The 24955-nt window shown below is 42.3% G+C and overlaps 2 protein-coding genes across 4 annotated transcripts in view; one reads left to right on the top strand and one right to left on the bottom strand.

Moving 5' to 3' along the window:
- FLRT2 (fibronectin leucine rich transmembrane protein 2) overlaps window positions 1-5960 on the bottom strand; it is a 94919-nt gene extending 88959 nt beyond the window's left edge. Inside the window, exon 1 of one of the 3 annotated variants that reach the window (XM_037142049.2) lies at window positions 5535-5960. The gene's annotated coding sequence lies outside the window, so the exon portion shown is untranslated. Of the gene's footprint in view, window positions 1-2155; window positions 2257-2873; window positions 2923-5534 lie in introns of those variants that run through there. The other 2 variants (XM_037142058.2, XM_037142040.2) reach the window with 2 other exon arrangements.
- Window positions 1216-9253, top strand: LOC128628571 (uncharacterized). The gene is made up of 5 exons (XM_053673208.1): window positions 1216-1347; window positions 1847-2090; window positions 2207-2663; window positions 4062-4210; window positions 8882-9253. Exons 1-5 carry the CDS (start codon window positions 1216-1218, stop codon window positions 8896-8898), a joined length of 999 nt encoding a protein of 332 aa, XP_053529183.1. The 3' UTR covers window positions 8899-9253.
- Window positions 9254-24955: the final 15702 nt, after the last annotated feature.

Genomic DNA, 24955 nt, shown 5'->3' with positions numbered 1-24955 from the left:
TCTCCAGCAGGCCGGAATATGAATGAAGAGGCAACAGAGGAGCTTCAAATTAGATCCAGCAGGTCAAAGTCAAACTCGGATATGATCACATCATTTGAAACGTAGCACACAGGAAAACCCAGGCCCATCTTGGGGACTCCAAGGTGCCCAGAATGGTGTCATTTGGGAATCTGCTTTCTTCTATCAAAAGCGGCCCCTGAAATTTCTAAAGCTGCTGTTAAGAGGTGCATTAAAAAAGAAAAAAAAAAAAACAACCCAGCATTCTTTCCATGCGAGGTTTGTTATAGGTTCGGCTCCAGTACAGCTAGCCCACTTCTTTGTACAGTGTCTTATACCCACTGGCAGAGACGTGGAATAGTGTTAGAAAACTCATCTCCCACCTTCTCCAGTCACAGTTATTTGCAACTCAATGTGACAGGATGGTGTTGCCCTGTCCACCTTGAGTATTAGAGATCCTCAGATGGTTTAACTCTATCCTGTTGGAGGCTTTTCAGGAAAGGAAGAAAAAAGGATTTTGGGGAGCAGTAAGATTGTGGGGACATAAACAACTTTTCCCTGTGTGTGTATTACCCAAAGGATTTATTCTCTTCTAATATGGTGGCCTGTCAATCTTATGGATCTGACTAATGTTGCCTAGTGATTTAAAAAAAAAAGTCCAGTCCCAACACTTCAGATAGGGACCTCAAATGTTACATTCATAATGCAACCACCAAATACATCCCTGGACAGAGGCCAAGCTGCGTTTTATTTGCCTCAAAACGTTTGGGGGATCCTTTCACTGGCGCTTTAATAAGGTCATTCTGTGTAAGTCCACAGACAATATCTTCCCGGTGTGGAAGCTAGTCTTCATACTAGCTTTGGGCTGGGAGAAGTTAGACATAATCAATTCAGCAGGAAGCCCCAGGAGGAGTGGGCATGCCCCAAAGCTCCCTAAAGCCCTGTGTGATGAAGGAACCTCCGGGCGGAGTGGGGAGCAATAGATCCCATTTAGAAGAGGCTTTGCATAGCAAATGCAGCATGGAAAGAAATCTAATCAGCACCTTACACTCCTGGGCGAGCATTTACACGGATTTGTGCCTTGCACTTGATTAGCTTACTGTAAGCTTTACAAGAGTCCCTCCACTAAAATTAATCAAAAGCTCTTAGAGACTGATTTCCACTTACAAGAGAAGGCACGATGAGTTTCCAGGTGAATTAATAATGATCCTAATAAAAATGATAGCAGCAGCAACGGTTGAGCCCCTTGGAAACTCAAAACTCCACTGCGGGAGTGAGGATATTGGGGTAACTGGGGCGGGAATCTTTTCTGTCTCTGAGCGAAAGGCGGAAGCTATTTTCTTAGCCCGAGTAAGGCTGCTGTTCTGGAAACGTTGAGTGTTTTCTCTCCACTGCCCCCTCCTGAGTATACAAACTGGACCACTCACCGCCCCCACCCCGTACTACTGTGCATCAATCAGGCCGCCCAGCAAAAACCAACCCCTCCGCACCTCCCTTAACAACCCCCCCAACACACATACGCACTGCAAATTCTCGTCACCAATGGTTAGTGTGTTTCATATCACCCTTCAATCAAAATGTGACTTCTAAAGTTCCTATTTTATGACGCCAGACGGTGAATGGAAGGAGGGAGGGCCCCGGGGATATCAAAAAGGGAAAGGAAAATTCTTCTCCTTTCCTTGAAATTTTCACATACACCTCCCCGCTCCCGCCCCCATTTGCTTTCCTTGCACCAGCTAAATTCGGTGGGTGACTGGGGATGGGTTCACCTCGTTCTTTAAATATGCTAAATAGGAGAGGAGCTGGGTGGAAGTCAGTGAAATTCGCCCATTATTTCTCTGGATTTAAGAATACTAAGAGCCCCTCAACCCACATTCTAAATTCCCCGAGCGCTACGAGATCAAACAGCAGCTGGGGCCGAGCGTTCTCATCCATTCCCAGGGGAGACTCGCCTCGCTGCACAGCTGCCCGCCGGGTGCCGAGATGCGCCGCCGGCCCCTCTAACCTGACTGTGGACCTCCCGGCGCTGGGTGCCCATCCCCGAGAACTTCGCCTCCCTCTTACTTTCAGCCAGATCTGGAGGGGCCAGACAGGCGCTGGGAGGCAGCAGGAGCCCAGCAGAGAGGCATGGAGAGAGAGGGGTGAAGGTGCCGGTTACCTGCCAAGGTTCTCGAGATATCCTTCCAGCCCCGTTGTTAATCCCGCTCAGCGCTGCGTCCTCCCTCAGCTCCAAACTTTTGTTCGGTCCTCCCGGTGGCGGCAGCGGCGACGGCGGCGGCTGCCGGAGCCCAGCCCTGTCGCCTGCAGCGTCGGGGCGCGGGGATGCGGAGGCTGGAGCCTCAGAGCGGCGCGAGCCTGCCCGCAGCCGGCTGGCGCCCGGGCGCCCCACTCGCCTCGCTCGCTCTTGCCTTTCTCCCTTACGGAGCCGCGGCATCGTCCTCCCCAGTCCTCCGCCACCTCCGCCTCCAGGGCTGGGGCATGCCACTTTCTCCTGGCTCCGGCCGCCGCGGCCCCCGCCCCTTCTGCTCCTCTGCCTCCCCCTCTCCGCCTCGGCGGAGCCAAGCAGTCCCAACAGAAGGAGGACGAGCGTGGAAGGCGATGGGAAGCGGCCCCAGTGCCGGGGCTCCTCGGAGACGGAGGACCCCGAGAGAGCTGTGGATAACCGGGTGAGTGCGCCTCGGATGCCCCGGTGCCGACCGCGCGGAGCGCGGCGCCGGGCGCTGCGCGGGGCTCGCTCTCCGTGCTGCGTCGGTCCCGCGTGGGTCCGGAGGCTGCTCCGACCTCACTGCTGCCTGGATCCGACGCGGCCGGGCTTTGTAGGCGCCGCGGCCCCCACCCCACCCCCACCCCTCCTGACGCCCCCGGGAGATGTTTACAGTAATGAATTCGCGGGATCGCCTCCGCCGCTCCTGCGCTCCTCCTCTCTCCAGTCCCTCGCGCTCTGGCGCGCTCCCCAACTCGAGCCCTCTTTCTCCCCCCTCCTTCACTCCCGCCCTCTTCGAGTCCCTCCCACATTTCTGGTTTAAAGAATGCTTGGGAGGCGCGGCCGCAACCCAAAGCTTTCCAAGAGGCAAAGTCTCTTAACCCTGTCCTCGCTGAAGCGAGTTGCAGAACACCGGGGCTAACGCCGGGTGTGCCGCTCTGACCCCGCACGCCGCCTCCTCTCCCTCGACCCGGCACCACCCCACCTGTCTCCCCAACTCCCGGGATAACGCCACCATCCGAAAGTTGAAAGCCAATTTCCTCTCTGCCCACTTGATGTTGTACTTCCAAGCCAGGGGATCTATTACTTAGACATTGAGAAATGATGGAAACATGAGATTAGAGGGTAAAAATATTACAAGTCTCTCAACCAAGATGGCGTTATGTCAAATGCAGGCAGTCTTGGTGATCGCCCCCCACCCCCACCCCATCGCTAGTTCCCTGACCCCGGACCTTCGTAAACAGCTTTAATTGGGAATATAACAAAACACTCAATATGGTTATTTTAAACGCCCCATTTTGTCCTTTCACCAAGGCCGCTGGAAAGACCGTTGCTCACTTTCCCCATAGATTCAACTTCAAAGATTTAGGAAACAGGCTCGACAGCTACAGAAACCTGACTTGTAAACAGGCAACGTTTCACTCGCCATCTCTTTGTAAAGGTGAAAGAGTAATGTAAAGCAACCAGGTGCACGTCTTCATTCTTGGGGGGGGGGGGTAGGGAGTTCTGGTTTTCTCGTCTTATTTCATTGCCGCTGCTCCTGCCGCCAGTAAGTTACTGTCGTGTTCTAACAAGTCCGTAGAGAGACCGAATCTGAACAGACGAGGGAGAATGAGCCGCGCCAACCGCTGAGCTGCGCTCAGACGCGCGCCGTCGGGGGTGCCTGGCCAAAAGCACACCCAGGAACTTGAAATTGGCTCAGGACCAACCCTCTAGGGAGAGGATCGATTAGAGCGACAGAAGAGTTAGGCGGGGGCAGTGGCCACGACCTGCTCAGGATGGTTTCCCCGTCCCCAGTTCACAGCCTCAGTCACTTGGCATCGCTTTCCCAATTGTTTTTATTTTCTTTGCATCCCTGTAGGGTCTACCGCCTTCACGTATTTGAGCGCCTAAATTGTATTAAGACGACTTGGAAAAACGCCCGATTTGCCTCTCAAGCACAAGCCACGTATGGATCCACCCAGACGCACGCCAGAGACGCAAGCTGGCACAAATGCACACAAGACCCGGGTACGTGCCCGGGAGTTGCTGTTCCTGTTACACTACGCAAAGGTGGCTAGAAAAACGCTTTGATTGTCTTATACGTAGCCGCTCTTCTGCCCAAACTCAAAGTCTGACTAATGCCCTGAGGACAAGGGGGGATGGCTGAGGGAGTTAATTGGACTAGAGCAAACAGTGAGTGCCATCCTGCTAAGGGGGTAACAGGAGCGAAGCGCCAGCTACCACACCAGCAGTGGCCTCCGCCTCCAGCCGCATCTGCTGCGGGCCGGAACCCCACGCGCTTCAGAAGTTTCCCGGCATCAGTGGGGATCCAGTCTGCCCCAGTCGCTCTCTTCCCCGACATTTCCTTTCCCTGGTTAGTGCCCTGACTTCAACTGGCAACCTTGATCTCACGACGGGTTACAAAAGAAAAGCGACTGGCCCGGTGGGGCGGGGGGCACGGCACAGCGGTGGGATGATCAGTCCAGTCGACTGCAAGCTTTTGAGGGTACTTGATACCAGGTGGCACTGCTCTGCTCCCACCCCCATCAACCTCATCTCGCCCCTGCACTCAGCGTCTGGACGTGTCACCGCCCGCTCCCCGCATCCCACACGCGAGGCCGGGAGAAAGCAATTAGGTTCAGGCTGGTAAGCCCCCAGCGCCATCATTGACCTGGTCGGTTTACGCGCGATAAGGTTGCGCTGGTTCTAGCTTAGTGCGCAGCCCCTGAAGGCCAGCAGAGCTGGAGAAAGACTTGGTTTTGGGGAAAGGAACCCCCTCCCCAATTCGAAGGAAAAGGAACTAGCATCCCCCACCTCCATCCCCACCCCGCACCTCTTAGCCAACTAACAAATCCAGGATTTCGGGCAGGGGGCGTGCTGGTGGCTTTAGACGCCAGCTCTGAATAATGACGCTGGTGACATTAACAGCAGATGGGGTGAGCGCCAGGGTGGGGTAGTAGGGGAAATGTTACTCCTAGAAGTTAACAGAGTCATTCTGGGTAAGGGAGAGGCTGATTCTGGCTACTTTAGTGGCTTTAGAAACCCCAGTTTAGTTCGGTGCTCCAGCAGACTAAAAATTTTGCGTTTTGACTCAGAGCGTAGTTAACGCAACTCCTTGAAAGAGATGGATTCGACCTGAAAATAGACCTCCTTACATTCGGGGATGAATTAAGCAACCTGTTTTCTCTCTGGATGAAAAAATAAAGACTGAAACATCCCACCCACTCTCCCGATGACCAGCCCCGCTGGTTAAAAAAAAAAAAAAATCTCCCCCTGTACCCCCAGAGACCGCGTGGTGTCCGAGTAATGGCAGCTCTGTGGCTACTGGAAACTCCATCTCAAGCCTCTTTACCTGGCGTCCGCGTCTCCCTGCTGTGGGCTCATCCGAATCCGACAGGGTCGGGAAGGTGGAAAGGGAAGAAGCTGGCGCGGCAGTAGCGGGGCTCCCGGGGCATGGTATTGTTTTAGGGGTCGCCGCCAAGGTCTCTCCTACCCATCGTTGAGAACTGCCGACCTGGTCCCGGGCTGGGTGGACACGGGGGCGGGAGCAGAGCTGCTGCCTGGCCGCTGCTGGACACGCGGGACCAAGGGCCAGAGACGCACCCGCGCAGTGGCAGCTGAACGCCTCGGCGTGGAGATTTCCGCCACGGCTGGTATCTCGGAGCGATCCTGCCTCTGTGGTGGCAATGGAAGACGCCGAACTCGGAAGTGAGGGCGACAGGTTTCGAACGTACAACTAACTACGAGGTACCCAGCCTGAGACACCAGGCTGCTTTCCCCCCTCCCCGTCCCCTCCCTCCTACGGGGCGGGGGAACTAATTTAACCCTCTGTGCGCCCTACAGTCCCCGGAGGAGCTGGAATCGACTGGGAAACCGCAGGCCGCGGTTCCCGGGGCCAGAGCTTTGTTCACGTGCGTTTCCAGTGGGTGTGTTGCTGTCTGGGGCCACTCGGATGGCAAGACGCCAGTGGCAATCTTCCAGCACCAGACTCTGGTATTGGAAGGAGCCCTAGCGTTTCATCCGGACCAGACTCAGCCCTCGGAATCTTTTTTTTTTTTTGCCTCCAGTTACCAGATTTATCGAAGTTGCCAGGGAAGTTGGGTTCTATTTCTTTCTGTCAGCCCCCTACCCACCCACGCCGTCCCCGTATTATTTCCTTTCCTAGCGGCGCTTGGAAGATGTGGAACTCTCCGATCTCTCTGATCCTAGCTTTTAACTGTTTTGCGTGCGCTACAGAATTGTGTAAGGAACCCACCCACCCACGCCAAATTTAAATGAGACAGCAAGAAAGCTGCCTCCTACCCAGTGTCCGCCTAAGCTGAACGACCACAGGTTCAGATTAGACTTAGACGCCGGAAAGTGGGGGAGGAGTCGGACTTGAGGGGCTTTGAGCTGCGACTGGGAAGCTGCAAAGGTTGGAGGGGCAGAGAAAGCGGGACCGCGCCTTAGAACGGCAAGATGTAGGGGACGCAACGGGAATGACGGTGCAGAAGATAGATCTCAGCCCCAACATCGAAAGCAGCGGGGCAGCTTTAAGAGCTTAGGTGTTGATCGTCTTTATTCCCTTAGCTCCTTCGGAAGTGATTTGAGAGAAAAAAGGGAAAAGAGACAACAGGAGCCTCTGCCTTCGACACCTAGATGCTCTGCATTTTGTGAACAGCTTCAACTAAGTGTTCTGGACTCCCAGCCAGTTAACCGGAGTTGGAGACCAGGCATCTCCCGGGCGCGGAAGGGAAGCTTAGACCGCAGAAAACGGACGGTCCAGCGCCCCCGCTGTCAGCGTCGCACCCAAAGGAGCCAGAACGCCGCCCAGAGCGCAAACGCAGACGTCCTCGACCGATTCCTTCTGTCTCCAACTCCCCTCCCGACTAAAGAAAGTAGGAAAGAAATGCCGAGCCCTTAAAAATAACTCAGAGTCTAACACGTGGATCTTGCGGAAAACGAATTATTTTAAAAAGAGAAAAATCCGTTTCTCCACGGGAAGAGGCTTTAATTTCTCTGCAACATACCTAAGCCAGTGGCAGTCTGTAATAGCCATTTCAAAGGCCTCCGAGCCAGACCAGCCCACAGAGGCAGTGGGAAGGAGCGCGGTTTCCAGCCGGCCGGGTGCAGAGTTCCGTTGTAAATCCTTCTAGTTTGCCAAGGGGGCAGCAAAGCATAGGCATAGCTCCTCGGGCTGCAGAATCAACTCGGAAGACCACATTTTAGAATCAACGCTCAGATCCGTCTGTTTTTAAACGTTCATCTTCGTGTGTGTGTAAGTTACATAAGTATCCACACGAGGCTCTTTCTTTGATACCTTGATCTGAGATAAGAGTATAATTATTTCATCCTTAAGAATGCACTTTTGTTTAAAGGCAAAACAGAACTCGTACAGGTTTAACTTTCTGATTTATGCTCCTGGAAAATGAATAAAAGTGGAAAGAGGAAAGAGAGGATGTACAAAAGGCAAATGTACAAACTTTGCCTTTTATTATCGTTGTTCCCAAATTGTAAGGAAACAATGTCATGCGGATACGGTTCCTAATGAAAATTATTGATGCCATCGTTGCAATCAGGACAAGGAGAATTGAGTATGGAAAATATTACCCCCGATTTATGAACAGAATTGAAGTAACAAATTTCTCGTGGACCTAGTCTGTGAGTCCGCTTTAGAAATGGGTGATGTGGGGGCAGGAAGAGGCAAATAGGTAACGCATTTTGGGGGGCTCCAGAGTGTAATGACTTTGCAGACACACAAAACTGTAACGCTTAGGTTACTTTATTTTTATTAAGGAAACTTTCACTCCTACACAAAGGTAGGGAAGTAAAGAAAAAAAACTAAATCTGTGAGCTTCAAAAACCAGAAATTCAACTCATTAATTATCCTTTGGTCTTTAAGGCTCAACAGACATTTCAGGTTAGTTGAAATTCAACTGCCATCTCAAATCTTCTCCCACCCCTCTCTGTGTACACACATACATTGGTCTGTCTTTCTACTATTTAGTGAAAGTAAAAATAACACAAGTTTCCTTGATTCACAAAATCGTTGTTTAAGCCCAAGGTGCTGAAAATCTGATCTTGGATATGTTTTGTTTTGAGTCACTGTTTATTCATTTGTATAATGGACATAAAAATACCTGTTTGACCAGCTTCATAATATTGTCACATTATGAGTTAGTGTATGCAAAGTTGCTTCAGAAATTTGAGTTGTTATTGCTCATGATGTTATCATTGCATCACACAGCCCCAGCCTTCAAAACAGAGGGAAATTATTACATTGACCTAAACATGCTCAGTTATCCCTAACATTATTGTCTTATGTTACCTTGGAACATCTATCAAAAAGAAGAAATCAACACCGCCACATTGCTATTAACTAAACTCCACAGTTCATTCCCATTTCATCAGTTGTGTCTTTTTTGTTTTACTAATGTCCTTTTCCTGTTCTGGACCCCCATCTAGAATACCGCATTGTCTTTAGTTACCGTATCACCTGTGCTCCGTGACAGTTCCTCAGTCTTGCTTTTTGTGACTTGAAAGTTTGGAAGGGCAATGGTCAGGAATTTATTCTCTGAGATTGGTTTTGGCTGATGGTTTCTCATAATTAAACTCTAGTCATGGGTTTTGGGAAAGAAGACCATGGAGGCGTAACAGTGGAAAATTGTAACGGTGAGAAACTATCACCCACCCCACCATTCTTTTGCCTTGTTTCCGTAGGTGCTGACTCTGACTAATATGTAGTTTATAGATGAACAGCATGTTCAGACAATAATCCCAGGGATTAACTTCAAAAGATACAGACTCCAACCTTCAGGCGTCCAAGCTCCAGGAAGGAGATTTGCTGATCTTTGGCCAAGGAGCCAGGATGCTGTGACTCCAGGATGACTAACCCAGGATGATGCACACCGGCCCATCACTTGCCTTCCCAGAATGGTCCTTGCTAGTCAGCACGTAGAGAACTTTTCAACCTCGTCCCTTGATCTCTTTGCTTCGTTCTCCTCTCCCTCTTTGTAAGAACCTTTGCCTCCACTGAGTTGAGGTAGTGGGCTTTGAGACATGAGTCTCCCATCCTCCTGATGTCCAGCAACTGAAAATAAATCACTTTCTTTTACATCAGCACCTGCCTTTGGAGTATTGGCTTTCTTAGCGGAAGGCAGCTGAACCTGTGTTTGGTTACAGAGGTGAACTGTGTTCTTATCACATTATATCAGGTGGTATGTGGTATCAGCATGACATCATTGATGATAACATTATCACTCTCCAGGGGTGTCCAGCCTTTTGGCATCTCTGGGCCACACTGGAAGAAGGAGAGTTGTCTCGGCCCACACATGAAATACACAAACACTAATGAAAACTGATGAGCACAAAAAAAGATTTGAAGTAAATTTAGGATTTTGTGTTGGGGCACATGCAGCCCATGGGCCACTGACTGAAGACCTCTGCAAGCTATTGTGTGTAAGGCTTCTCTCCACTGTAAAGATAAGCATCCTTTTTTCAAACTTTTTCCTTGGGAGATAAATCACTAAGTCCTGCTTGAATTTAGAATTTTTAAATGAGCCAAATATTCATCTAGTTCAATTTGCAAACACCCTTCACTCCCATCCCTGCACCCCAGATATTGAATTTGTCCAGGAATAATGTCCTGGGAAATTCCTCCTGTACTCTGTATCTTCAGGAAAGTGTTCAGAAGTTCCCTCTTGGCTATATACAGGATGCAACACAAATAAAGCCTCTTTTTTTATTACAAAATATTTTATTACAAAATCATAAGCATGTAATTTGGTAATATAACAGTATCAAATTCAAGCACACCACATGACATTTTAGGTGAAATATTCAAATTAAAACTAGAAATTATTACACCCATATTATTACCCTATTAACCACGCTCCAGCAGGCATTGTTTCTATTGAACCATGTATTTTGAACCCATCTTTAGAATTCTCCAACCCAGTCATTCTCCAAATCCTACTGACTCTTTTCTGAAATGCCCCCTTCCTGTCTAATCCTCATTGCCACATCCGATTGGTCATAATGCCAACTTCCCTGTAAAAAGATGACATACATGACCTTTTAGCCTTTTTTTCATTCATGGTTTTCTGACAGTATAGTATTCATATTATTCTCTTTTAAAGTGACAATAGCTATGCACATGTTTGTCTCTGGTCTAGATCTAAGTATTAAGAACTGAGTTGGTCTTTAGTTTACTATTCTCCTGGTAAATGCTCAAAACATGCTTGTTGATTTCATAAATAAGTGCCTCCTTCCTTCTAAGATGAGGAACTTTGTAAGGAAATTCATGGTCAACACTCTGTAGAGAGGTAGCTTTTTATTTCTCTCATGAGTCTAAAATATTCCTAATGTATGACACCTTTTTTGTGAGCATGGCTTGCTTCGTGTGAATCCATGACATTATTTCAATACCCTTTGGATTTTGAAATACCACACTACAACGTATAATTCATCCATTCATCTAATAGTCACTTGTAGAAAGCACAAAACACATAGCATGACTTTGATGAATAGACTCAGTCCCTATTCTGTCAAAACTCTCAGTCTAGTGGAGTCACGTAGATAAGTAGTTATACACTCATTAGGTAAATATAACAATTTAGAAATATGCAAATTACCTTAATGTCCTGAAATAGTTACTCTCTGGCGGGAAGACATCACTGAAGTGATGATAGGTTCTTTTGACAATGTACTGATTTTACAGGGGACTTCACGACATTCATTTTATATCCAGCCTCCTGCATACAGCTGCCTCGGGTACCAACTGGAGTCCCCTGTCTCATGGAAAGGTCTTTGAGCCCAAAACTGGAAAATCAGTGAGGAAATAATTGCTTGAATATCTGTTTCCCCAAGGTTTGGTTTCTTTGCTTTTCCATGCAGGTAACAAGATGGTTATGAGGGAACAAAAACAGAAGGTGCATAATGACAGGAACACACGCATGTTGAACCACAGAGATTTTCTCTCACAGAAACCATTTGTTAAGCAATTGCTCTGTTCTAAAGGAGAGCTGGCATAACCTTGAAGCAAACATTCTCTGATAGCACTGAAGAAGAAGAAGAAGCAGAGCAGGAAATGCCTTTTCTCAAAGGGTAGAGGGTGATCTACAAACATAAATTGTTTTAAGAAGAGATGAATGATTTAACCAAGAACTCCTTCAAACCTGGAAATGACCATTGTGGAAAATGTTACTGAACCTTCCAGTTCTCACTATAGGTCCGATGAAGAGGGAGGTGCTGTTTAAATCTGAGAAAAACGCATTTAAATTACTGAGCATATAAGATTCTGATTTAGAATATATGTACTTAGATTTATGTATGTAAATATATACATATTTATATTTGAAACTTCCAATTACACTATATACATATTTATATATACACACACTCGTATACCTGGCCATTATGTATCAATATATTAGAAAAACACAGCTGCAGTCTTTAGAAGGCTGGATAGGCTTTTCAAGATTAACTCATTATGGGCACAAATATTGTATCCATTAAACTTTGTGCATTGGTAAGAGCCCTGAACTTGGGCTTGGAAGGTGGTACATCACACTGCGACTACTTTATCAGGGAAAATACTGAGTTGCAGGAAGCCCTGGTTTTTCTTCTATCAAATAAGTAAAACAAAAACAATCTTCCAAGGTCAATGTATAAAGAATAAAAGAGGTGAGTGGTTCCTAAGTTCAAAATAAAAAGTCATTATTTATTTAATTGTGTTTTATATCATTTAATGTGACAAGTATTCTACCCTGTATAACCTTAAACTGTAGATTTTATATGTCTTGCTATTTTTTGCTTTTCTGGTAAGCCTTGTTCTACATGATGCTTCGGAGATTCAGTCATACAAAGCTGCTTAATTTCTGTGAAGACATTCTGAACAATGTTTTAGGTTCCACTCTTCGCTACCATGTTTTGAACTACCAAAAATATAAACTTCCTCAGCACAGAGAATTCTTAGTTTATCTTCACACCATATCATTTTAAAATTCATACAGATTGTAGCTGGCCAACTTTCTTCCACACTTTCTCCACTTAGCTAATAGAAGCAATGGAAGTTTTGCAAGGGATGCTTTTATTATTTTTTTTTAAATCTTATTGTTGGATTCTTTTTACACCTGAGTTTTCTGGATTTAGTCATCTCATTTGCTTACTCAGTTGGAACAAGTTGGAATTTAGGTTTTCCACTTTCTCCACTTGAAACATTTTTGAAAAATACAATTAATGCTAAAATTTGATTTAAAAAATTTAAAGAGATAGTTCCTCCCACATAGTGTTTCTGTCTCACCTTTAAAAGTTTCTATTGGTAGAATATTTTGCAAACATGCAAGAAAGTCATATACTATAAATGTAAGTGAGCTTATTATCATTTGATTTTTACTCTTTGTCATAATACAGGGTCAGGAGTTAAATTCTCCTTCTTAAAAATGGAATAATCATTGTGGCTCACCAGTCTGCTGAAAGTTGACAAAGTCCACAGAGTTCTCTTCTTTGAAGAAGTGATTAAGAACTTGGTTTTGAAAGGCCTTCCCATTTTTCATGGTGTTTTGAAGAGGTGTCTAGTGAATCCACAGTACAATATCAAATCACAGGAAGGTCTGAATTGCTCTGTTCTCACATTGTATATTTACTTTTATGTATAGGGATTCTGTATTTTCATGTTTATATAGTAGGATTTCCTCTTCTTCATACTTTAGTGCTTTGTAAAAAGCATATAGTGTTAGATTATTAAGTGAAGTAGGTATAAGAATATGGATTTTAAATTAAAGTTGTTAGAAAGTTAAGCAGTTAGCATTAAAAATACCTCTATCTTAATCTGCATCTCTCTGATGGCTAGGGATGCTGAGCATCCTTTCAAATGTCTCTGAGCCTTCTGTATGTCTTCCTTGGAGAAGTGTCTGTTCATGTCTTCACACCGGTCACAATGGCCATTATAAACATATCAACAAACAAATGCTGGTGAGATTGTACAGAAAAAAGAACACTAGTGCACTGTTGGTGGGAATGTAGACTGGTGGAGCCACCATGGAAAACATTAAGGAATTTCCTCAAAAAAGTAAAATGGATCTGCCTTTTGACCCAGCAGTTCCATTGCTGGAATTATACCCTAAGAATCCGGAAACACCATTCCAAAAGAATCTATGTACCCCAATGTTCATAGCAACACAATTTTCCATAGCTAAGTGCTGGAAACAGTCCAAGTGTCCATTAGTAAATGAATGGATTAAAAAAAAAAACTGTGGTACATCTACACGATGAAATACTATGCATCAGGAGAAAGAAGGAACTGTTACCTTTCACGACAACATGGATAAAACTGGAGAGCATTATGCTAACTGAAATAAGCAATGCAGTGAATGGCATATACCAAATGAGCTCACCTATAAGTGGAACCTAATCAACAAAACAAACAAGCAAGCAAAATAGAATCAGACATGGAAATAAAGAACAAACTGACAGAGGGGAGGAGAGATGGGAATATCGAGGGGAAGAAGAGGAAAGGTCAAAAGTTAAGAAACATGTATAAATGAAGGACCCATGGACAAAGGCAGCAGGGGTGGGGAAAGTTTGAAAGTGGAAAGTGGGGAATCAGAGGTCAGTGGAGAGTAATGGGGGAGGGAATTGGGACAATTGTCTCGCAGGAAGATCAAGACCATGTTAACTGTGTTTTTGATTGGGAAGGTGTTGTCCATCATGAGTACGTCCCTGCAGGCCAAACAACTACTACCTCAACGTTCTTCTTCATTTGTTGAGAGATGCAATGCAACAAAGACAGCACCTGTTATGGGCAACTGGTGACTGGCAGCTTCATTATGACAATGCCCTCCTCATGGATCACGTCTCATGCAGATTTCTTTTTTGCAAGACATCAAACCACCTAGGTGGGTTAGCTCCCCTATAGCCCAGATTTGATGCCTTGCAATTTCTGGCTTTTTCCCAAAACTAAAATCACCTTTGAAAGGGAAGAGATTCAGACCATTGATGAGATTCAGGAAAATACGACAGGGCAGCTGATGGCAATTCGAGCAAAGGATTTTGCAGTGTTTTGAACAGCGGAAGAGATGCTGGGAGAACTGTGTGAAGGGAGACTGAATCATCACTGCCTTATGTACAATGTTTCTTATATCTTGTATCTTCTTCGATAAATGTCTCTATTTTTCATAAGTATCTGGCTGTATACTTCCTGGACAGACCTCTGTATGTCTAAATATTTTTTTTAGTTTTATTTTATTTTGCATTGATCTTTATTGTGTTTTTTCCCATTCCCATTTAGTTCACTCATATGCCTCTCCACCAGCAAACACCATACTCTCGTCCATATCCATGAGTCCTTTTTCCTTTTTACTCAATCCCTCTACCCTCTAACCCTCATCACTAGCTGTCATCTGCTCTCCATCTATGAATCTGTCCCAATTTTCCTTGTTGGTTCAGTTTATTCATTAGATCCCACATAAGAGTGAAGTCATACCATACTTGTCTTTCTGTGACTGGCTTATTTCACTTAATTTTTAAATATTAAGAAGGTTGGTGTCAGTATCTATGAAATTTAACTTGGTTAATATTTCTATTAGATCCTACACCTCACCAACAAATAGGACTTGAGCCATCTTAAGGGTGATAAAGGTATGGAGAGAATTAGAAATAATAAACTAATGCGCAAGTCTAAACAATTCCTCCTATCTCCTACTTCTTCAAAACAGCAGGTCCTCTTGCAACCTAATTAAATCCACCCACATGATCCATAAAATTCAGAAGTAAAATAAACAAAGTGAAGAGTGATATGTTCTTTAAACTTCATTCTCTGAAAAAATAGAAAACGTTTTAAAAATGTCTCTGAATCAAAAAGGAAAACAAATGTTCTGCTTTTGTATGAAGTTCTCTGCTCACCAGGCTCTTCTGGCCAAAGATTCTTTTGTTTTTACAGCCCACTGTATATTTGTTTACTATGGCTTCAGGAAACATGATGTTTTATTAGTAAAAATATATCTTTGATATTAGTATTATCAATTATTTTAGCATATCCTTTGAACAGTTTAATTCCTTCCAATATTCATCAATCAGGAATCCTTTCTGTCCACTTAGGGCAATATAAATATCATTTTGTAAGGATGTGGAATTTTTATTTTTTCTGGCAAAACAAGAAAGCTCAAGACAGATGGGTTAAGAAGAAAGTCAGACACACTATCAGTTGCCAAAAGAGAAAAAAAATAAAAACAACATCTTGTCCATCAAGGAGCTCAGATCAAGAGTCTTTCTTTTCTCCAATGATGAAAGTTCCAGAGCTGTGAGCAACCAGAAAATAAATAAAGAAACCACCGAAGGTGTTTCTCCATGGTTTCCACTGCAGTGTCTGGAATAAACATGCCATTTCACTGGAAGGATTATCTTTAAAAGCAAACCTCACCACAGCAGACCAAGACAAAAGAAGAAAATTCACGGAGGGCATGCCATGTTTATCACTCTGAGATGAACTGTCATTGTGCTTTTGCCCGTGTTGCTGATGCGAATGTCCGGGAAGAATAATCTACATCTACCTTCCACAGCACAAAAGAATCCCAACTACAGATTTACAATCCCTACCCACAGAGCTTCAGAACAACTGACATTGTTCTGTCAGTTAAAAATGGGTCCTGATTGGTATTCTGCATTCATTTTTCTCAAACGGGAGTTTGCCCACTAGGTGTGGTGGAATCGAGTTTGTGCTCTCTTTAATGGCCTTTTTATGCCAGGAAGATCTTGTTTTTCAAGCCTCAGGAAACTGTTGATAGAATGAAAGAGGTTAGAACTGTGAATAGATCTACTGGACCTGTGAGTCATCCATCACCCATTCACAACAGTATCCCAGATGGGAGAGAGATGAGAGGAGGCACGTTTAATGAGGTGTGAGCTGTGAACGGACAGAAAAACAAAATTCTGAAGGTTTGGAGAGCAATATTTTAATGAAAAAATATTTTATCATAGATATAAATCATATTTTTTCCTGTTTCATATTACTCTCAGGTGTTAGGATAAGAGGACAGACTAGGCTTGAAGAAATTGAGAAGATTCATTAATTGGCCAAGATTTTTGTCAATGCCTTTTAAGATGTGTTTATGTCTAAGAACATGTTGCAGTTTATTTGGAATAGGATCAGGCTGAGTTCTGGTATCAAATACATTCCCAACTAACTGAGCATTTAGGAAAGCCACTTTTTCTTATGCCCCAGATGTCTCATCTCATAGGTGATAATAATTTCTGGCAAACTTGCTCTCCATCGTTTTGTAAGCATAGAATAATAATACATGTAAAACAAAGGGAAAAACATTTTTCTAAGCAAAGGTGTCATTTCATTAAAAAATGAGAATGTCTCCTCTTTAACCCCTTAGTTTGCTTCAGGATGAAAGCCAGTGCAACTCCTCTAGGAAAAGATCAGGTTCTGGTTTACATTTCACATGTTATGAAGGCGATAAAGGGCTGATCTTCAGATGTGACAAGTACAAAGTCTTGTGCTTGGGCTAGAGCTTGGAGAGCCTCATTAATCATGCTCCATTGTGTTACAGGTTCTGTAAACATTGCAAAAGCATAAAGTACAGCTCTTCTATTAGTGACATCTTTCCACCCTAACTCCAGGAAGCCTTTGAGATTTCCTTAAATGACGGGATTTCATTTCAGTCATTAGTTAACCCTGCGTAGTAGGTGACTCCAAATCCCACCAGGCAGGAGTAAGGGGATATGTATTCAAACAGAACAAACATAGCCTGTCTCAGTCACATAACCATTAGGAACAGTGGGGGGGTTTCCTTTCTCAGGATAAGTCAAATCATTTATGTGAGTCCCATAATATTCTACTCTTTTTTTTGCCTTTGGAAACTAATATAAAGTTATAGTTGGAAAAAACTGCTGGCAGTCCTCCTTATGGATAGTTTAGATGAAATTAAAAGGCACATATATTTCTTGCAGATTTATATATTTTACTGGCAAAGTGTTTTTAAGTATAAATGGGCCACTCTAGACAGTGAAGACACCAGGCCACCTTTGGGACTATGAATCAGAGCAGAGCTAGAATTCACTAGGACACATCTGCTTAAGGTTCCTCCTTGTATTTTTGTTATACTTAGTTTTCAAAGTCTCTACACTCCTTCCACTTGCAATTATTTATTATTTTATATTTTATTAATATTGTCTTTTTTATAAATGTTTTAAAGCATATCTGTGAGTTGGAATGTAGTGGTTTTTGAAATTAAAATAGCAAAAATCCTAACAGAATTACTGTTTATTACTGACTCCATTTAAGTAACTGTGTGAGTGAAATTTGTACAGAACCATATCAGTGTGTGTTTTAATATTATTACTTGTACATTTGAAGTAGGGTATATTAAATCCCAGTTTCCAAGTTGTTTTGGGAAGTCTAGATATGGTAAATGGAAGAAAATAATTGATTTCTAGTTTGCTTTTCTTTCTTTTGATACCCTTTATTTATGCCCCAGGAAAAGCCATGGGTATGGTGGCTGGATATTGGACTAATAAGGGAAATGTTAGCACTTATATAATAAGAAAGCTATCTTCCTTCCATATAAATGACAAGGAAAACACTATGCATCTTACAGTAGAATAACATTGGTATACAGGGAAAGAGCATAGTGACCTGGGCATGAACGAATTAAGATATATTGACAGGGAGTCACAATTAATAAAATGTTTGTGAAGGATAAAGTATGTGCTTTCTATACAGATTCATTGGTGACCGTAATGTCTCTCTGTCCTCTAAGTTTGCCTCTTTCGTACTAACAAATACTTTTCATGTATTTAAAAAAATAAAAAAATTCAAACTAAGCAATTAATCAAAATAATAATTCATCACAATGCATATCTAAATAATTGAAGTGGGTCGATTAGGATCATTAATAGCAAGATAATATGGATGTGATTATGTCAACATGCTCATAATGATGGACTGAGCGGCATGAAACACAGCTATGGAATAGTCTCCTGATTCTTGCATGTCATAATCCAGTAAAAATGTATAGCTATTGCATTATCTTTCTCATAGGTGTAGTATAGTACCTACTCAAAGTCAGCTGATTTTCCATTTTCTTTCTACCACTCTTAAGCCTTGTTTACCTCTCTTTATGTTTGATTGTTCTCTTTCTGCTACTATAAACTATATATGATAGATTTTTAGTATATTCATGGTATTTGTGTTTCACTGCTTATGTAACTTAATATTTCTGAAGCTCTATTATGTGCTGAGCGCTATATTTAATGCTGATAAAGTGGCAGCAAGAAGTAGATTACTGCAGAGGAGTAGATAGGTTTGTGGAATTACCGTGCAACTGTAGTTAAATACCGGATTGGGGAAAACACGGTTCTAAGGAATAACATAGAAGAATCATAAGGAGTGAAGAGTCCTTTCTTGCAGTAATAAGGCTTGAAAGTTGTGTTTAAGAAGTTGAGCTTTATAGAGAAAAACAGGGATGCATTGAAAGTTTTTCAATAAGGGAGTATTAAGATCCAGTTCATGCTTTTGCTACTTAACACTGCCATGGTAAATATGTAAACACAAGTGTTGATGTATTCCAATAACACTATTTAGAAAACAAGGCAGCCGGCAGAAATTAACCCACTGGCCACAGTCTGCAAAAGTAGAAAACTACCACCCTGGATGGGTGGCTCATTTGGCTGGGGCACTGTCCTGTGCACCAGAAGGAGGTTGGTTGCAGGCTTGATCCCCAGTCTGGGGGCATACAGGAGGCAACTGATAGATGTTTCTCTTTCACATCAATATCTCTCTCTCTCCCTCTATTCCTCTCTCTCCTTCCTGTTCATCAATAAACATATCTTTGGGTGAGCATTAAAAAAAACAAATACACAAAACTAGCAAGCTGCCAATGAGATAAAATGGCTAGGTTTTGTTCACTGGCTAGAATTAAGGGAAATGCCAAGTTTCTGGCTTAATTAATGTGTGAGGGATAACTTCCGATGGATGACCCTAAGTCTGATTATAGGTGTGTGAATTTATATATCATGTAAAAATTTGTAGAAGGCAATGACACAGTAAGAGAGTCGAGTATAACATGGAAGTTACCTTTAAATGGTTGTGCAAATGAATTAGATAAAGTACTATAGAATCAAAGTGTAAACTATGTATTGTATCTTTTTAAGAAATTATGGTACCACTTTATACCTGTAAAGTGAATAATCATTTCTTAAAACCATAGTAGTTAGGAAGACAGTATTTGTTAGAATATCACTAAGTTCTAACAATTGAAGGATGCTAGATACAGGCAAAGCATTGTAACACAGTAACATGTAATATTTTGAAATGCTTAACAAAGAGTCACACATAATCTGCAGAAAGAGGAGGTAAATATGGAATCAGTTAAAGAAAGGAAGTGACTCATAGGAAGAGAGCCAATCTGAAAATTCAGAGAAATATAGGGAGGAGACCAAGGAAAAATCCAGAGTGAAATAACTGTTTGGAGAGCAGATGGTGCAATGTCTCATTCTTAAGAGATAAGATGAGTTTAGAATCTGCCCTTTCTCCTCAAAAAGTGACATTACTTATACTTTTATTTCATTTCTTTCCTTTTGGGAGTATTTCATCAGTAATTTATCTTTACTCAAGTTTGGAATTTTACCAGTTTCCCATATAATGTCACAGCTTTCACCTTGAAGACCTGGGATGCTCACGCCATTTTTTTCTTACCCACTTCATCTCCATTTTTGCTCCTACCCTTCATATTCTGCAGATGAACACGAAATCGGTGAGGATGCACCCTAATGTGATACAACTCCTCTCACTGGTTTCTGCATGATAGTTGAGAGCTATCATGTACAATGAGTAAAGGAAATCCGTTCACCCTCTCTCTTGGCATGCGCCTCTCCAGCGATCACAGTTAGATCATCAATGGGAGAAGACGTAGCTTTTAAATTCTTGGCAAATATAACTTGGAACTTCAAACTTTATTGGTTTTAGCATCCACAATCCAGATATCCTGCCCATACCCCTCCCCCTTGCCACTTTACCCACCCCCACTCTCTGAAACCTTGGTGTCAGTATGCCCAGCGTCTGGAAACTTTTGGCATGGAAACCACCACCAAGCAATGAAACATTTCCTTTTCATGTACGTTGAGTCACGTCAATGTGCTTTAGATCTTGAGAACCCCTCTCAGAACTGTCTAAATGCCTCCGTTTTAAAGGAGGACACTGATACAAATGTCAAAAACCAGTGACAGCAAGTTTGATGCCATCCAAGGGCTTAGTTCCAACATGACAACCCCTGAGTACCTCCAGATGTATGTGGTAAGGTTTCGTTTAACTTGCCCAGAAAAAAGAGTTCGAAGGAATACAATTGAAGGCTGTTTGTTTAGAGCCTATGTATACATACCGGGTATATATAGTCATTTACATCTCCAGAGGGGGAAAATATCCATTGTCCAGGAAGTCAAGTCAAATAAATGGATTCTCGATGTCCCAAAAAGCAGATCTGAAAGCTTATGATTAAAAAAAAATATGTTCATCAACTTCAAAAAATCCTCCTGGTTTTACTGCCTGTTGTGTGGGAACAAGGACACAGGTCTAACAGCATCCCGAAACTTTTTTTAAGAACGTGGTTCATGTTAATGAAACAAGGCACAGGTGTTTTAAAAAGGGGGGAGGGAAATGCTAACTTTCTAAGCTAGGGTATTGTTAGAATATGGCTGGGTCTCTCCAGGTTTAATTTAAGTTCCCCTTCAGGTGGTTCACTGTATACAAACTGTAAGGGATATTTCCATTCTATCACGTCTAAAATAGAGCTATAAAGATATTACATATGTTTACTTGAAAAAGTCTGAAGATTCATATTTGACATCATTTTATTTGTTTTTAATTATATTAATCTATCCATTACTCTGATTACATAATGAGGATTGACGTGGCTTAACCCTAATTTAATTTTCTCACAACTAAGAGAGCAGGCAAATTATCATATATCTTTGTTAGATTCATCAAAACCACTGAAAGGTGATATTTACAATTAGTTGCAAAACCTTATATCTTTGTATGAAACAAATCCAGTAGGTAATCAAGACTGTAATTCTTCAAATTGTCATCACCACAGTACATGAAATACATTTTAGATAATTCAAAACATGAACTTCATACTTTAAAAACACCATTTTAAAAAGTTGTTTCAAGCAGTAACTACCTAATTCACCACTTAGAACATGCTTATTAATTACGAGAGGTTGGAATTTTTAATGTAGCAAAAATTACCCCATCTATGTCAACTTTGCTAATTAAACCCGTCTCCGGATGGAATTGAATTCCCAGCATCCTCTAGCTTCTTTATTCAAAAAACACCATAAAGCATTGTCAACATGTGTCCCAGACTTTGCATCTACTTGAACTTAAATTGTTTGCCCTCAGAGATATCTATAGGTCTCCAAAAAGAAGACAGGGGTTTTTCAGTATCTTTGTTCAAGCGTCTCAGAAATAACATACCTGTTGTTATCACACATAATCTTGACAGTTATAAAGCAATGACTTTACCTAAGCAAATAATAACTTGCTACACATGTGTCATGTGCCTATGATTGATATTGGGGTTCAGAGCTGAATAAGAAGCTCTACTTGTTAAGATCCTTCAGAATTGGTTTGGTTGAAGCTGGAAGAAATAACATTAAGACTCTTTCATTGGCAAGAACAGTACGTATGTATCAGCTAAAATTCTTAAGGTGCTACTCCAAATTATTGGTTTGCTTTTGTTCTAGATCGAACCTCTGTTTTTATTAAGCAGGTATCTGCTAATTTCATTAGCTACATGACGTTTATCAAAGTGACAAATTGTCTTTGTAGTGTTCGTTGATTTCAAGACAAAATATGGTTTTAAAATAGGTTGTTCTTGCACTTTACACTTCCTTGAGAGCTTACAGAACAAACCATGAAGTTAACAACTGAAGCTAAAAGAAAGCATCTCCCAGTAATTAAATAAATTTCAAAAGCTCTAGGGTTCAGCAAGGGTGAATACCAGAGAGGGAGGAGATGATCCACTCTGCCTGCCATAGAATATCTTAGCAGATCTCTCTCTTAAGGTTTTCCCACTTTTAATACTCCTGTCAATGTACTCTCTATACCCATTGGATCCCTCAGCTGTAAACTTGAACCTTTTACTTTCATGCCCACATTGAGGTAAAAGGATCCAAATCCCTTCTTTTGACTGTTGATCAGTCTTAGTCTGGAAGTTCTCAAATCTTTACTGAATGTTAATAGAGAACAAATAGGAACTGAATCTAGAAAATCAAAGAAAAAGAAAAATATTTCCCCTGATAAGGTAGAAGTGAGTGCTATGTGATATCTAACTTCCCTTAGCACCTGCTAACCTTATTTTTTAAACTAGTTAAGTGGCTCCAGAAGCTATTGTGAGTACTGATGTCAATGGGGAGGAAGGTCTAGAGGGAAAATAGAGTAGGTGAAGTTTCTAGGTATCACTTAGCTTTGCTTTTACTTATTCTGTCTGTTTAGTTTTCTAGGTGAGGTTTCCTTTGAAGAAAAATTTAATAAGCTAAGCATTTTTAAAACCATTACACAAATCATGCAGAGCTAGCTAATGTCTACATATGACAAACATATGTCATGAGTACTACTTATTATATTCCTTGTTTTCATGGGAGGTATTGTTACATTCATGTGATCCTCATTGATTTCTGATGGAGCATCTGTCTCAGCCCAGTATTTCAGATGAAGCTACATCTGAAATATACTGGGCAGTATTGGCACATAATTTTAAGCCAATACATCACGATCCCTGTTCTAGTCCTTTCTTAGATTTCCTTATTTTCTATGTGATAGGAACGTCTTGATTCTTTACTTTCCTTGGGTTATCATTCTGTGCTCAGTGTCAGCAGCTGGAAGTCAACATGTTAGTTCCTCATCATTAACCTAAGAGCTAGTAGCTCTTAGATTAATTCACTCTTACCAATGTTTTTCTTCATGATACTTTACATTTTTATGAAACACTCTTTGGGACATGATTCTTGTTGTATATGCCATGAAAAATATTTCTTAGGCAAATATACTTGAAAAATGAAACCTACTCCAGTCCCATAGGAAGAGTAACAGTGCAGGACAGCTAAGGGAAGAGTTTAAGAAATGTCGTGTTAGAGAACCCTGTATGATCTAGTTTAACCAAGCATTTCCTAAACTTATTCCACCACAGAAAACTTTTAACCAAGGACACTTTTTTGGCAAGTCTGGGAACACATTTTGGGAGATGCTCCAATAACTTGGTCACTTTCTTATACTCAAGCTTCTTCTCCCTTCAGCCCATCTTGTTTCCTGCCACCAGAATTATCTTTCTAAAATTACCCACAGGCATGGCCAACGGTGTGGAAATTGAATGCAGGAGTGGGGATAGGACGGGTGGAGGAGGGCAAAAGGGGAAAATTGGGACAACTATGATAGAATAACAGTAACAATGATTTCATTAAAAAACCAGGTTAATTCTGCTGAGTTTATAGGGAGGACCAGAGCAACCACTCGGTAAACATAGTAAAATAAATAAGTACATAAATAAATAAATATTACATGGTTAATTATATCACCCCTGAGTTCAAAAACCTTAAATGGTTAGTTGTAGAGTAAATCCAAGTTGTTGACTTTTGTGTTCACACTTGAGGTTCCCTCTACCATTCGTCTTTATCAGTTGTACTAATAAGGCAGAGAGTATTTTTTAAAATTATTTATTTATTTTTAGAGAAGGGAAGGGAGGTAGAGAAACATCAATGTGTAGTTGCCTCTCACATGGCCCCCACTGGGGACCTGCCCTGCAACCCAGGCATGTGCCCTAACTGGGAATCAAAGCTGCAACTCTTTGGTTCACAGGCGTGCACTCAATCCACTGAGCTATACAAGCCAGGGGCAGAGAATATTTCTTGTAGGCACTTCATCAGTGAATCTGCCTCCATTCTGCTCCAGGTCTTTCTGATTTTTATTCAGCAGACACTGATGTTCTCACTCAATTTTATGTCTTTCTGCTTTTGGTCACTTCATTTCCTCAGCCTGAAATTGCCTGCTTCTTTACCTTTGTCCACCAAAATTTTTATTTAAAGGGCAACTCAAAGATAGCTGTGAGTGTGAAGTACTTCCTCGTACATTCTCCACATCCCTAAAGAAACTGCACTTCCTCAGACACTAGATCTATTCCCTTTATACTTTGAATATTCTTTTCCACATGTTTAATTCATGTACATGGATGGAACTCTCTTAAAGATCTAGTCCAGAGTTTCTCAGCCTGGAACTATTGACATTTTGAACTGCATAACTCTTTGCTATATAGAACTGGTCTGTGCACTGAAGGATGTTTATCACCATTCCTAGCCTCTACCCACAGATGCTGATAGCACCCAATACCTTCTCCCAATACCTTCTCCCAGTCGTGACAATAAAAGATGCCTCCAGATATTGTCAAATGTCTCCTGGATGCCAAAATTGCCTATAGTCAAGAGCCACTCTTCTGGATTAAAACTTTCATTTCCCTGGCCTTTATTTACCCCATGCCCACTAAATAGCCCGTTTGTGGAAACATATTCTTAGCAACCACTAGCTCCATTGCTAGAATTGATGCATTCGCTGAACTCGAGAAATCGAATTATTCTTATTTGTCCCTTGAAGGTTTAGCTGTAGTTGATAAGGGGGAAAAAGAGAAAAAAATTTTAAATGAAATATGATATTAAAACAATATTGTCATTTGGGAAGTTTTGTGAGCATCATTATTTTCTCATTTTAGATTAGTCTAAGTCAAACCTGAGGGGATCCAG

Source organism: Artibeus jamaicensis, unplaced genomic scaffold, assembly GCF_021234435.1.
Source record: "Artibeus jamaicensis isolate MK-2021 breed Jamaican fruit bat unplaced genomic scaffold, CSHL_Jam_final contig_851, whole genome shotgun sequence".
Classification (NCBI taxonomy): Eukaryota; Metazoa; Chordata; class Mammalia; order Chiroptera; family Phyllostomidae; genus Artibeus; species Artibeus jamaicensis.
This window is presented reverse-complemented; position numbering and strand designations above follow the sequence as displayed.